The 16,209-nt window shown below is 38.0% G+C and overlaps 1 protein-coding gene across 2 annotated transcripts in view; it reads right to left on the bottom strand.

The window, feature by feature from the left end:
• Positions 1–13,630, bottom strand: part of LOC139727616 (phospholipid scramblase 1-like) — a 53,871-nt gene extending 40,241 nt beyond the window's left edge. For both annotated transcript variants that reach the window (XM_071638598.1, XM_071638599.1), the window contains exons 1-3: positions 13,523–13,630; positions 11,338–11,359; positions 9,883–10,107 (exon numbers count right to left, since the gene is read on the bottom strand). In XM_071638598.1, coding sequence (XP_071494699.1) covers positions 9,883–10,107; positions 11,338–11,344 — 232 coding nt within the window. In that variant the 5' untranslated portion in view covers positions 11,345–11,359; positions 13,523–13,630. The remainder of the gene's footprint in view (positions 1–9,882; positions 10,108–11,337; positions 11,360–13,522) is intronic.
• Positions 13,631–16,209: the final 2,579 nt, after the last annotated feature.

A 16,209-nucleotide genomic window follows, 5' to 3' on the forward strand; every position in this document is an offset into this window, starting at 1 on the left:
CACATGACCTCTGACAACACCATAACATGAAGATACCCCTAGTGCTTCTATCACCCAAGTGTGGCTGCCATTGCTGTAACAAGTAGCCAAGTTATGCATCATAAGAGAGTCTTGCAGGTAAACTTTAACATTTGTGATGGACGACGGACGACGGACGACGGACGGACGCCATTTGGATCCCTTAGTCTCGCCTTCACCTCCGGTGGGCGAGACAAAAATGACATTAGGTTCCAGGCATTGTATTACCTTGGTAATGGCCAACATTAATCACCAAGTCACAAAGACAAAGTGACAACTCCTTTGGCCATATGACCTATGTACATGTACCATTAATGGCTGCCAAAGGTTGGTTGAAACCTGCTTCAAGTCATTGTCTGCGGTGATATACTGTATGTGTGGACAGTTTTAACAAAGTCCATCTTCTGACTACCAAATATTTTGCAATCACTTTTCTGAAACACATTTCTCCTACACCACTTGGCTAACACATCAAAATCTTATGCATACCTAATTTAAAAAAAAAAAAAAAAAAAACTTTTCCTGACAACTATTAAGCTTGCCCTACATAGCAACAACAAATGCAGGCAAAGAGCATTCACAGTATGGAATTAATGCACTGATATGTAGTGTAAGTGTACCAGTGGAGGCAATAGCTGCATGGTTACTAGGTCCTTTGTCCAAGAAAAATATCAATAAATTTTGCATGCATTAGAAAATTGTCCAATTGTGTCGTGAGTCAAAGTCTGGTCTATTCACAAGGCGCAGAAGATACAAATTGTAGTCCTCCCCTCCTCCCCCCCCCCCCCCCCCAAGAAAAAGGGGGAGGGGCATTCTATTCAGTAGCTGTGTCACTGACTTCACGATCTGTCAGTCAAAACGCACAGCTCCTTGCAAGTGACGTACATTGTATTGTACATCATATGGGAGGTGTGTACACTACAAGTATACACAAGAGCACTATACACACAGCTTATACAAGTACATGTAGAGAACACACAAGTTTGTCCAGGCAAAAGTGAAAGAAGTTCAAGCCAGGCTCCGCCTACTCAAACATGCCTTTGAGGTCAGGATCATTCAGACTACAACAAACACACACACCTACGTGTAGAACCAAGGCAACCTCGATTCCAAAGTACTTCCACACAAACAGCGATTTATTGCGATTTTGAGAAATATCTTTGGGAGATCCAATGACTCAATTCTTCTTTCAGATGCACTATGGATTAGAAAATTGCTGAGATTTCTTTGCATGAAACATGTTTCTATCGTGTCTAGAGTACTGAAATGATGATGTCACAGTCTTTTATTATAGCTCAGTGCTGACATGCTGGTCCCAAACAAAATACCCTTGCATGTGGCTCTGGGCAGTGGGTTGGAACCGGGTATGAGCATCGTTAGCAACCATTATGTTCGCAGATACTTAGGCTTCACGAGGTTCAATACAACAAATTTCCATGCCGATAAAATGTTATGACACCATACTTCTGACATTCATAAATCATCTGATATAGCCGAACATTCACTGAATTACCTATGAAAGGGATCAGCAATTGAAAAATATGTAGGCTATACAAAGTGATTTTTTACATTGCTTATTAGTACACACTATTTGCACTTCCTTTTTCTGAAGGTTTCTTACTCTGAAGATTTTGAATTCCAAAAATGAAGTGAGATTTGATGTTCTATATTAAGTTTGTTAATCTGAGAATGAAATAAGGTCCACTATATAACAAAGGTTCATTAATCAAAACATGAAACAAGGTTCGTAATTCCATCCAATGTTCATTTGTACATACAGTACCTTTTTTTTTCATTCTCAGTTGAACAAACCTTCAGAATAAAGGACCTTCTTTCGTTTTAAGACTTGAATAATGCCACAAGTGTTGGGATTAGTGAACTCTATTTGACTTTTGGATTAAACATCTAGGTATGTACGGAATCTGTGTGTTTTGGAAAAGCAAACCTTTGGAATCACAAAATTTACTGTTGGATTACCAAACCTTCGGAATAACGAACATCATCCGTACAAATCAGCCCTCTTCACCATGAGTGCAGCTCAACAATGGACATACATGTATATAATACAGGGCCTATGGCGTGTCTTTTGTATGCAGCTAGTTAGACATCCATTAAAAAAAAAACAAAAAAAAAACTTGGGGAAAACTGACCCTGACATCTGAACAATCATTACTGTCTATCAAATATTCACAAGCGTTTTTACAGCAAGTGATCTTGATAGGTTTGGCAACATCTGATGTAAATCCTGCCATAGAGTACCACCAGTCAGGACCCACTCACTTCGACAATCAGCCGAGATTGCGCGACAGCAATTTGGATTCCAGTCGATTAGCTGAACACGAATTGCGAACAATGGATTCATACTGCGTGGAAAAGTATCAATAGTGACAGTAACCATCAGCGCAAATCCCATTGAACACAAACCAGCTTTAATAATACAAGGGGACAATGTATCCTTAAAACTACAATGTATTGTAAATGAAATACATGTATACTGCACTGTATGAAAATTGGTGATAATTTGTGACCCGCCACGTCAAAAGGATCCAAAAGTTGCTGGCGGCTGTGCCCAAGAAAATCTGAGTTTAAAATCAGATCATCAAAATAGGTTAAAACCATCAACTTTCTGTTTTCGATATAATTTTGTAGTTTCATCTATCATCTGCCAAAATTTTGAAGCTAAAAGATCACAGGAAAGGGAAGGTGTAATTAGCATTTTTCAGGGCCATGATTTTCCAAGTTTGAACAGAGCAGAATCGTGTCCAAAGACTTGGATTTAGCACCACAGATAGACTCCAACCCTAACAATGAGCGAGTGATCTTATTGTTAAGTGTATGGCATCCTGGTTTACTGATTGGTTGTGCATAGACCACTGGCGCTAAGCTTGAATGAACATCACAGATTACTAGGGGCATACCTTCTAAATTGTCAACAGGTGAAAACTGTCTCACCTCCCCTTTATCATGATTGCATCGCAAGGAAAACTTTGAAGGCAGTTTTCTCAAAATGCCGGTTTCCTAGACCACTCGACATTCTCTCTTAAAATCATCGATACCTCCGCAACCGAGAACTTTTATGAGTCGTGTTATGCATGCAATTAAAGCAGAAGAATGTCATGTCATTTTCAGAAAGTCAACCTCCCCTGTAGAAGTAGTAGTGAGTAGTAGTAGTAGTAGTAGTAGTAGTAGTAGTAGTGGTAGTAGTAGTTAGTAGTACTTAGTACACTAGTAGCAGTAGTAGTAGTAGTACACATAGTAGTGGTTTTCTTGAACATTATTGACTGAATTTGCAAGTTTGCTGAGGGTAGTTGCCATTTGGGATGAGCAATGCGATTTATTACTCTCGTAGAAAACTGACATTTTAATGTGAGTGTGTCTTGTCTCATAAATCCACTTTCTACCTCACCATGACAGCGCCAGTATCCTGAACATCATCATTATCATCATCATAATCAGTACCATTCATCATCACAATCATTATCATAATCATCATCACGTTTTGGCTAATGCATTTCTGAAATATAGTAGCTCAGAAAAAAAAAAGCATGAACAGTCAGTCATGCAGTGTGGTATAGAGTAACTCCATGATAGTAATGAATGCATAAAGCTAGATCACAATCAAAATATTGACCTTTCTATTCTCCTCCCCCCCCCCCCCCAACCCCCTCCCCCTTAAGCCGGAGGCATTTTTCTTCATCATCCCCCAGTATTTGCCAGGGCATGAAGGGCAGCCACATTTCCAGGGAAGAGCCACTAATGTTACCATGGCAACCGACAGACCTGTCCATCCTTCAGCGGGGCTCCTCCGGATCACTCCATGCTCCCTTCATGGGGTGAGTCATGTTTTCTCTTGGGACTCATCCAGTTACTGGCTTAACAGAGCATGTCATATTATTAGTACTTTAAAGGAGGGCCTTTTTCCCCCCAACAAAATCCTTATCAGTGCAGTTGTAGTGTATACCTATGACTACTGTATTAAAGCCCAGAAGCGTTTGCAGCATGAAGCTTTTGCGAATCGCCAACCCTAGCATTCAATGCATTGTGTAGATACACACTTTTGCATGCATTTTTACTTTCATAACTCTTGACCCCTTGCAAAACTCATGAAAGTTTCATGAAAGTATACATTTCTGGTTTTACAGTTCAACCAGCAAAGTGTTTCCGGAGCAGGTTTCAAAAGCATGCTTTCATGGATGTTACAATGGATTGACTGCTAGGCAGAGGGCTCACTACTCAGAAGCATATAATTATGACACAAAATATTAGTTGGGAACAAGTCATTCTCTTCAAACTTGTTCCGTACGTGAGATTGAGTCATTTATATACATTCTACATGCATTGTATCTCAACAAGAATGCCCCATGGAAAAGTTAAAAAATCAACTACAGTCATTGACATTCATCAGTTGGCTACTTGTAAATGTCACAAAAGCCGTTTCTGCTCCATTTCACTTCAATTGGCACAGAGTTGTGAATGACTGCATACCAGTGCCTTTCAGTGCTCCCGACTTCCCATCATACCGCAAACTAAAGAAGGTAAAAGCTTGTACCATGTAAAATGTACATGTAGGCCTACATTGAATGTTGTCTGTTTCCTTTTTTTTTTCTTTTTTTTTGCTGATTTTATTATCAAACTGAATCTCATATTTGGGATTAAAAAATTCATATCACTTGTTGTTGGTTTTTTTTTTCCTCTTTCTTTCTTTTTTGAAGAGAAAAATAACAGACCTGAATCAAACAAAACAAAGTCCACAAAATAAAACTAACCCAGATCAAAATTCTCAAATCTGCTAAACCCCTCAGCTGGTAATGATGATCTTGGCTTTTTTTCTTTCTTTTTTTTCACAACTAATCTTTCCCTTCGGTGGCTTGATAATTTGCTCATGGTGGCTCATCATAGACACTTTCCTTCAAATAACAGGCCATCAAATACCAGTTATCCTCATGGCCTTAAAGCGCAGACCGGTTCCCATAAAAGTTTCAGTATCAATCTGGCGTGTCTGATGAAAGGAGAATGCTCAGTATTTCATGCAATAGGTCAATAGCTTCCATTCTGTACTTGGGTTGATTTAATGGCAATTACTGTAAGTGGAAAGGGTGAAAGAATCAGACTGACAGTGGATTGACAAGAACGTGTTTGCTGAGTACTACACAGACAGGTACACGACAAAATAATTGCACGTACACCAGTCACCACAAAGAAAAGCACATTATCTTATAATGGCTTCAGTTCAAAACGAGTTGTACTGTATGGTATCAGGTACCACAGCTTGGCACGGAGTATAAAAGCCTCATTTTCACAGATTGGATTTCAATGCCCTGATCACAATCCCATGGTCATCTGAGAGTTGTAAGTTGCACTTCTTTCAACACCCTGTTCGCATACACAGGAAAGTGGTATGGAAAACTGGTAATTAATAATTCTCACTACAGAGAACTGTTTCATACTAGCAGAAGAACTCGTTCGTCAGTGCATTTTGGAGCAGGCTACATGGTACTGTACCTGTAATCAACTTCTTTTTGTCAGTCTCAAAGCAGACTTGTGTCAAGTTCATTAATTCCAAACATGTTTCTAAAACCACATGAGAATGGGTCAAATATGGTCTTGAGCAATTTTCAGATTTTGAGTTCGTGCCCTGTTCTGTATAGTGCATTCCCAGTATGACAGATATGACTCGATCGACGATTGGCTTGCTTAAGATTACTGGTAGTCCCGAGTATACTCGGGCAGGTGTATGGAAAATGCATCTTCCAGCAAAATCAACTTGTCCTTGATGGGTTAAAAATTTCAAGGAGATGGAACTTTAGGTTGATATTATCTGTTCATCCTTCAAGGTGTGTTGCACACATATGCACATTCATACTGTATGGTAGCTCTTGCACAGCACAGCACATTCCAACTGGTATGAACAGCTTTGTATTATGGAATGCTGTTTGCCATTCAATAGTAGTTGCCAAGGTCAGTCCTTTCAGTGTCTGAGCAGTCTGTAAAACCCCCGAAATTCATTAAAAACATATTTTAAAAATATGATCATAAAAAAGATGTTTTCATACTCTGAACCCCCTCCCCCCCCCCCCCCCCCACCCACCACCACCCCTGAGATTCATGCAATCATGAACTACCCTCTCTGTGATATTTTAAGCATCACAGAATTCAAATTGGCTTCAATCAGGGAAAAGGCAATTTCATCCCTTTCCACCTCTCGTTGGATTCCGTCCTGTAATCTTTCCAGCCACTGTCACCACTCAAACTATCTCGCCGTTTGTGCCAGCCCTCACGTGCTGCATGTCACATTAATTAATTAGTTTCCCACCGTTTAATCTTTTTGGCATTACTACTGATATTCTGAAACTTGACACTAACACTAGATGAGACACACTGATAATGTTTAGACTGCAGATAGTTCAAACATAAAAATATTGATGCCTACAAATAGTGTCATATAAAACCAATAACATATTTTAAATCCCCACTCAGTGATCATTTTTTTCCCAGAAACTGGCTGAACAGATTATGAATCAGACCACTCAGGGCAGTCAACTCAAAATACAAGGCTCACACTAGCCCAGAAGATTTTGTCAATTCTGATACCAGACCTGTCAAATATAGGTCATTCAATACATGTGTTATGATGGATACAACAGACACACACATGTGCATAAAGAAGGAAATGGTGCTCCTACCAATATTAAAAGGAAAGGGGTGCCAAAGATATTAGTGACAGGCGGATGGTCATGGCGGTAACCTTCTCTTCCCACTTTCCTCTATAAGGTTACTCTTTAAAGGGATGGTACAGTATTGGTGGAGATGAGAATTGGGCTTTTAACTTTTTGCGAGATATCAAGAAAACACTTATGAAGTAGCACAGAGCATACCATTTTAAGAGGAATTCAAAGTTTATTTGATGAAAATTGAGTTTTGAAAGACTGAAACATCCAAAAACAAAGTAAAACAAAGTGATCGAAATAAAATGTGGGTCCAACACTTTATTAGAATCACTCTGTTTTGGATATCTCAGCCATTTCAAAACCAATTTTCATCAAATAAACCTTGAATTCCACATGAGGAATTCCATGCTCTTTCATAATTCATAAGAGGTTTCTCATTATCTCACCAAAAAATGTAAGAAACCTGAAATTAGGTCTCAACCAAAACTATACGATCCCTTTAAAGGGGAAAGCCAGTCCAAATATAAGTTACAAATGTTGTATCTGATAAAAAGAGTAAAATCTTACAAGTTCAACAGTAAAACTTTGACTGATATCGGATGAAAAATATGGAAGTTATGACATTTTTAAGTTGTCCTAATTTCTGCAAAACAGTTCTTGTACAGTGGATATGAATACAATGCAAATGAGTGAGCGAACCATGTCATACCCTCACAATTTTCCATTGATCGTGGAAAAAAAAATGCCGAAATGTTTCTGTCATTGAAGTCTGAAACATGATGTTATTCCTGGTTGAATAACTTCAGAATAGCGATCAGTTAGATATACGAGGATTTGAGCCTCAGGCATAATTGAGTTTGAATCAAAATCTGGAAATTTCAAAATTGTATATGTACAAACTACACTGCATATGGTAAGTTGTGAGGGGATGACATACTGTATACGCCATATATTTCGCAAGTCTAAATTTTCGCGAATCAGGACTTCCCGACGATTTCGCGAGTGCTTAAATTCGCGATCGTGGAGTCCTGTACTTAACGAAGAAGTGTACACGCATACGTCACATTCACATCGGGATCAGAGTCAATATTTTCGTGTGTCTTTAATTTCGCAAATAGCACCTGACTCGCGAAATTCGAGAAAATAAAAACCTCGCGAAATATTTGGCGTATATACAGTACTCCCTTTGCCATTTGCATAAATTCATATTGACTGTTCAAGAACAGTTGCCCCACCCCCTCCAAAAAAAAAAAAAAAATAGCAAAACTTCAAAATGTCATAACTTCCTTATTGTTCATCCGAGTTCGATCTAAATTTTCCCATTGAACTTGTAATATTTTACTCTTTCTTATCAGACTAACTTATATTTGGACTGGATTTCCCCTTTAAAAGGATGGTATAGTTTTGGTTGAGATATGTGGCTTCAGATTCTATTTCTTTTCTCTGTTTTTTTTTTTTGAGATTATAACAAACTATTGTACTTCTGAAATATGAAAGAGCATACAAATGTACAATTCTAGTTTACAAAGAGGAATTAAAAGTTTTATGCAATGACTGAGGGAAATCAAAGAACTGGCCTCCACGGAAGGTTTTGGTGCAATGATACTTTCTGTACTTGATATCTTTGGAAAAAGAGTTATAATGTACAATGTTTATCTGAAGGAAGAGTGGGTAGTAATCAATTCAATTACCACCAACCACCCTTTAGAACTATCTGCCCCACTCCCTCCCCCTCCTAAAAGAAAGAAAAAGAAAGTGACAGGGAGAGACAGTGAGATAAAGAAAGAAAGAGAGAGTATGAGAAAAAGAATGAAAGAAAGAGAAAGAAAGGAGAGAGAAAAAGACAGAAAGAGTCAGAAAGACAGGGAGAGACGAGCAACAGGATATCAAACGTAACAGACCCTAGTGACAGATAGTTTTTAGGATGAATTTTCCTCTGAGTAACTAACTATCTCTGAAACATTCTAGTTTTGTGCTTTGCTTACATTATTTTTCTATCTTGCAACTCAAACTACCCACAACTAAATCTTCCATTGCATTTTCATTGTTTTGACAACCTTTTCACTATTTGGTCATTTTTACACCACAGGAAACTATACATTGCACAATGCACAATTTGTCAATCAATGACACTCAAACATTTTACTATACACAGTATACAATTTGCACTTCATTTGTCACGCAGCATATCTGCTGACGTGAATGTTAAGTTTGGCACAGATGTTCTGATATTGACTGTCAATGACATAGGATTGTGAAACATTCCCAGTTTAGGCCTGATGACATACAGTATCACACTCGCCCTCATATACACGTGTACAATAAGGACTGTGGCACCGCTGCACTGCATGGGAGTGTCCAATGTACAGGTTTGTATACTGCTGTTGAAGTTTGGGGGAATCACATTGGTTTCAATGTTATTCATCCATCTAACAAATAAAACTGGACAGAGTCCATACTGAATGACAAAATCTCAACATTTCTGCTGGGTTCTTGCATGTTTATTCAGTACAACTCTCATTCATACTTGCTCTACTCACAATGTTTGTTTATTTGTTTGTTTGTTTGTGTTTAACCTCACAGGGTTATATACTATACTATCGATAACAATTGTAACATGCATAGTCTCATTCTCAGACACTGCACTTGTTTACTGTACACAGTACATTGACACTTAACCTTGAAATAAAGGCTGTTTCTGACAGCCTGAAGGTTTTACAAGATGCTTGGCCTAAGACTTGGCTCCCATTACGGTCCCCCTATTGGGCCCCTATAGAGCCATCCCTGAATCTGACATGAAACAAACTTGAAGCAACAGTTCCTGATTCTAGAAAAAAGTGTTTGAAAGATACCTTAATTTGGGGGGCCCCTAAGGTCCCCCATGGGCGAGGGCATCGTGCGCAATTGTGTCCATTTGAAATCCTATCGCCCAAGGGATGTTTCGTACCAAGTTTGGTGAAAATACATCCTGGGATTTTCATGAAGGAGTTGAAGTTCTAGGGCGACGGATGAGGAACAATGCATGACAGACAGCGGACGATGAATGATCACAATAGCTCACTTGACCCTTTGGAGCATTTGGCTCGAAAGAGATCTAAAAGAGCTTGGAAAGTCATGATATAGCAGCAGGGGGTGCACATAGGGCCTTAGGTTGGTCCTGAGCTGGTTAATGAGGTGTTACTGTAGCCTGACTTACCCTCTAGGAGCTCAGTCTTCTGGTGGACCAGGAGCTGGTCAATCTGGGTCAAGTATTCCAGGCCAGGGGGGCAGTTGGGCGGAGCCTGCGGAGCCGGCATCCACTGGCCGGGGGCGCCAGGCGGGGCCGCCATTGGTGGAGCTCCGGGGGCACCGGGTGGGTAGGCTCCTGGAGGTGGGTATGCTCCGGCCTGAGGAGGGGGGTATGCTCCTGGCTGTTGTTCCTCTGTGATTTATAACACCATAAAGAAATTAAAGATCAAGTGTAGTTTGAATGATTGCCTCTCTTCATATACAGCAGCATTAGACTGTACCCTGTATGCCCCCCAACAAAAAACAAACAAACAAACAAAAACAAAACAACACAGTCTGACTTTAACTAGTAAATCAATCAAACTACAATTTTAACATATGAAACTACAACTTTGAGCCTACATCTTGCAGAATACCCCATTTGATTTGCTTCAGTGGTCACAGAGAAATTAAGATTTTGTAGAGCATGTCAGGAATCTCTTTCCTCTAAATTATGTCCATTGGTTCACAAATCGGCACAGTTGTTGATTGTGTTTTCGCACAAAAATACCTCTTTTGAAAGAGTGACTGCTTGTTTCTTTTCATTTTCAACTAATAAAATGTTTGTTACATCAAAAGAAAGCATTTTTTCTTTTTTTTTTTTAGTTTACAAGCATGTGGTAATCCTAAGGTGTGAAAATTGAAAGATTAAAGGAAAGATATCAAATTATCAACTCATAGAAGATTGGATTGAGCTCCTTGTTTTCTTCTATTTTTCTCTTATTCATTAACATAATCATGAACAATAACACTTACATGTCACCATATCTACATTTAAATATTAACGTAATATTCATATCAACATCATGCACAGGATTTGAATTTGTTAGTTGTTCTCTCAGTTGTGAGCAAAATATTTTCATTCATAGATGCCAAGAGCATCGGAAGTGCTTAACTAAGAAGAAACAGACCCTACTTTACAACAATCCACATTTCTCTGTGACCATCTAAATCAAATTGAATGCGGTTTTCTGCAAGATGTAGGTAAAAAGTTATACTACAGTTTCATTCTCTGAAAAAAGCATAAAGATTGTTTTAAAATCTTTTGAAAGTTATCAATGCAGGATTCCAATTGTAATTTTTTGGCGACATACCGTACTGCGTAAGGATGGAAGTTAAGCAGCGTACCAAGTGGAAGTTCTGGAAAGGTCATCACATCAATCTTTAATCCTTTTCGACAGCTTAACTCATTTCTCATGACAAATGACTTTCAGTTTTGACTACTGTAGTTTGGATCTCAGTAATGTTCTCACTTGCTTTTTGTGCAGGATCATGATTGTGGACATATGTAATCTCCCTTTCAAAATCTGTGTCTACTCTTCCTACTAAAATCTATTTTATGTGATATTGTTACAAAGAACAGCTTGACAAATTGAGTACTTACGTGCCATTGTTACTCAGGGAGGCTGCAGAGAAGAGTAAAAAAGGAGATAAAATGACTTTAATAGCAAGTCGGTGGTGAAGAAAACTACTACTTTATACATTCATTAATTCAAATTGTTACAGGATAGATCTTTTCCATTCATCTTTATACTATAACATCACTCGAACCATGGCAGTAGCAAATTGTAAGGAACCTTGTGCACACTGATCATGATGCAAATGAAATATTTGGACATATTTGAACACAATGGCAACAACCAACAACCAAAGCTTGTAGTCAGCAATGTTTTCATACTTGTGCAACCAAATAAAAATCTCTCCTCCCTCTTTCTCAATCTCTTCTGTAATTATCAACTTTCTTGCATTCAGCTGGCATGTTCCCTTTTGACATACAACATACAAAACTTTGTTGCAAATTTCCAAGGACTTCAACTGTGTGTTTTTTTTTATTATGGCAATGTATTTTATACCTGATGTACAATTGTTCAAGTACATTGGATCCATGGAAAAACCAAAACCCTGAGAGAGATCTAGAACAAAAATTTGTCCTGAATTGTGCTCTAAAAATTTGACCTACTGCAGCTCCTCCAATAGGCAAAGGTAATAATACCTTTCCACTTAAACAAGTATTTATACACATGTCGAAGGAACAGCAGATGGATTTGCCCACTTGATAGTAAAAGCATGAAATGGTACAATTGTGAATTTCATGTGATGAGCAGTCAACCAGTCCCATGTAGCTAGAGTCTGGTTCATTAAATTGTATTAAACAGACCCTGAGTCTAATTTACAATTGCTCTAATTTTTTTAGGTACCATCACATTTTCATAACATAAATAGACACTGTTCATATTCCAGTGGCACAGTACTTTAATACTAAGAACAGAAAACATGCAACAGTAGTTTTTCTTTTATTCTATTAACAAAAAACATTTGTAAAAGACATGTAACCTTGGTACAGCAGAATGATCTATTAACAGCTGGCTTCTTTCAGGTTGTTTTCTAGATAACAGCAAACTCTGCAACTCTGGTATACCTGTAGATTTATCGTGGAGCGCCAATGCAAAGGTCAAGCTAGCTAGGCTCCTCTTTGTCATTCACATTTGGTAGGTCAAACTGAACAGACTTTACAAGTGTGCCAAGAGATGAACCAAACTACACCAGACGTACATTATTGATGCACTCCATTTTGACCATGGCCTGTACCTTGCCAAAAGATCTTAACCCGTTGAAGATGAGCCTCGAGAATACTCGGGCAGGTCACGGTGCAGTGTCTAACTCTAAGGGATATGTGTGTCATGGCAAAATCAGTTCGTCATCAACAGGTTTAATAAGAGGACACCAATCCCAATCAAATGTGATTTCACCCCAGAAAATTTTTCGGAGAAAAAAACAACTTTAGAATATTCAAGTTTTGAATTAGAATTCTACTTTCAAGTTTCAGCCGTCTTATTAAACCTTTCTTTCTATGCAAGTTCTTTTTGAAAGTGTGTGACCATTAAAAAGAAAAAAAAAAAAGACGAAGAAGCAACAAAAAATGTACAGCAGTAGGGCTACCTAATATTCTGGATTGTCTGGGTAAACATAATTATCAATGAGTGAGTGACCCATTCTTTTATTAAATAGACAGATAGACAGTTTAAAAAAAAAAAGAAGGAAAAAATAGACACCATTTAGAGATGAAGTAACGTTAGATCCAATAGAGTAAATTAGACATCTATCCATCATCACCTAACGTTACAAATTGGGCAAAATCGTGAACCACAAATTGTACAGTCATGCATTGATTTATATCAAATCTTTGTCAGATTGCTACCGACAGAAATCAGTTGACAGTGAGATAAGCTAGACAATACATGTATATCTACATGCTAACGTTATTGTGTTACGTGTGGAATGTATACGTGAGCCGAGCAGACAGACCAATGCGACCCACCCTCAACTCACTTCGGTTCGCGGCCCCACTGGCTACCGCGTACCGTAAGCTAACAGCAGCATCGCTCCAGCAAACAAGCTGCTTCACGTGAGAAGCGATCTAGTTTCTACACTCTGCAAATGTGAGGGCAATACAATACAGGTGAATGGAAATAATCAGCATCACATGAGCACTCTTATTACCACTTATTAACACTTATAAATAACAGCATTACAAGTGCACTCATCATAGTAATCCTGCATAGACTCACCTTTGGAAATATTTCGAAGCAGAATGTAGAAAAGATCTCAACAATACAAAAGTACCGACTTTTTCGCAGCAGCAGGCTGACCTTCGTCCCCTCGCTCCGATGCGATTTTATCCACGCCCAAAATCTATTTTGATAGACTTGTTTCAAGTCGTAGTCGCTTGTTTTGTGAAAGTTTTGTCACCCACACACATGCTGCGCCGTGCCACGCACCGATGACGCACGTACTGCACACTGTATGGATATAGCATGTACTTCCTAGTGGAAATTGCATCAAAGGGCGCAACGTATCAAAGCTATCTCTATCCATATCCCCTTTTGTGGTGTAACGCAGCTATTCGCATCCTGTAGTCAAAGATCCTAGTAGGATCTTTGCTGTAGCCTGTGTGACCCCATGTCACAATCAAGGAATTCTCCTGTGGCTGGTATTTCGGTTTGAGTTGATGCATGTATTCCTGGATTCAAAACCAATCCAATGTGTTTTATCAATTATCCAGTTCGAACCATCGGAAATCCCCCTTCCGATTGTATACCCGCATCTGCCAATCCACAAATTTCAGACATATTTTCAGACACAAGTTAACGCATCCGCATCTGGCCTTTTCTTTCATCATGAATGTCAGCGTGCACAGACCAAGTCAGTAGGCCCCTGTAGTTTCAAATTCAATTCTGACTCAAAATAACCTGCAGCATCCTTTTCATTAAATCATGTAAATCCTAATTTGAGTTTCAATGATACAATGTAAGTGGAAACAATATTCAGATTTTCCTTCTCTGCTCTTCTTAATTCAGAAATCATTTATCTTTTCTGTTTTGATGTGCATGTTGCTGATATGTTACTTCTCATGCGTATAGTAAATCTAACACATATCTCAAAGTCAGTTGCACCATGCAGCCTACATGCATTTTGCCAGATTATGATGCTGAAAAAGCACCAAAGTTTATTTGGTGAAAACAGATTTGAAATGGCCAAGATATCAAAAAACAAAGTGGTCCTAATAGGATATCTCTGCCATTTCAAAACCAATTTTCATCAAATAAACTTTGAATTCCTCTTAGAATCATAATGCTCTTTAATGTTCTAAAGGCATGGTTTCTAATTACGTCGTATGTCCAAAATAGTTAAAATCTGAATCCCTATCTCAATCAAAACTATATCCCTGGAGGTGCATGAAGCCCTGCAAATTTGGTGCAACAATTGCAATTTGTTGGACTAATTATGCCTTATTGATCTCTTCCTTTCATCTTTTCTATCATATCATTCTTTCTGTCTCTCTGTATATATGTATATATATATATATATATATATATATATATGCATGTATATATTAAAGGTAATATATGATATATATATATACCACATATATATATAAATATATATATATATATATGTGTATATAGGAGCTATATATGGCATGTATACTATACATGCCATATGCAAATATAAACATGTGTATACACTTGGTATACACTTTGTCTGAATATGATTACCTTGTATCAAAAAAACAAACAAACACTATTTCAGGTTTGCGCACAATCAGACTAACAAAATTCTCACTATTGAAAGTGCAGGACCAAGTAGATATCCTCATTGGGTTATACAAAACCTAAAGAAAAATGATATACATTGTATTTATAAGGATGTGATAAAGATATGTGGCTGGACATCATAATGTTTATTGTAGATTTCTGTTCTGACGTTAGCTCAAGAAATATGGAAATGGAATTTTGCAAATGATAGGGTACAGGTTTGTATATTGCATTACCAAATTGTATGATGTCAAGTTCAATTGTCCCACACCATCTCCTTCCCTCCCTCTCTCTTCCATACTCACAATCTCTTTTCAGGTTCACATCACGAACACAGCACAAATATCCATGAGCCATTAAACATTTATAAATATTACATGCTGGAGATATATTTCATATCATCATTGCTCTTTATGGCAGGTGTCTATAACCTGCAACATTATACTCAAGTGGAATTTCCAGACAAAAGGTTTGGATGTCCAACATTACATGAGGGCACATTTTGCATATCATATGAATCACCTTTCTGCATATAGAACTTAGAAACTACTGTAAAACATGATATTTTCGCAACATGAAATTTTCTCCAATTGGAGCCGATGGCTTTCTTCGCGGCATGAAATTTTCGCGAGTTGCCTCTAACATTCAATGCATATAGTGTAGACAAGAACTGTTCCGTGCATTTTAATTTCGCAAATTTTGGTTCTCGCAAAATTCATGAAATTCAAATGCACGCGAACATTCCTCGTTTTACATTATCATAAAAGAATGTAAAATCAAACCAAATAGCAAAATTAACCATCTAATCATTTTATGCAAAATTTCATTGTAACTGAAATAAAACTTCTGTTAAAGGTCTCTACAAACCTGATACATGTCAATCTCTATTGATGCCTTTTGGTCTGTACATTATACAAATGATGCACAGGACAGAGTGGATCAGTGAGAATTTGATGCGCGAGTTTTACTTTGGAACTGTTTAAACCCACAAACACAGCGAGTGGGTTTTAGACTGTTTCCAAAGTTAAACATGACATATTCTTTCTCTCTCTCTCTTTATATTTTTTCATAAGTCAAATTCCACCAGCGCTTTAATGTTGACATGGGTGTTAACAGAAAATAAAACACAGGATGTTGCAATAGAAGAAAACTGCTTATCA

The sequence above is a fragment of the Diadema antillarum genome, unplaced genomic scaffold, assembly GCF_040938485.1.
Source record: "Diadema antillarum isolate AM-2024a unplaced genomic scaffold, OU_Dant_1.0 seq00000136_RagTag, whole genome shotgun sequence".
Taxonomy (NCBI): Eukaryota; Metazoa; Echinodermata; class Echinoidea; order Diadematoida; family Diadematidae; genus Diadema; species Diadema antillarum.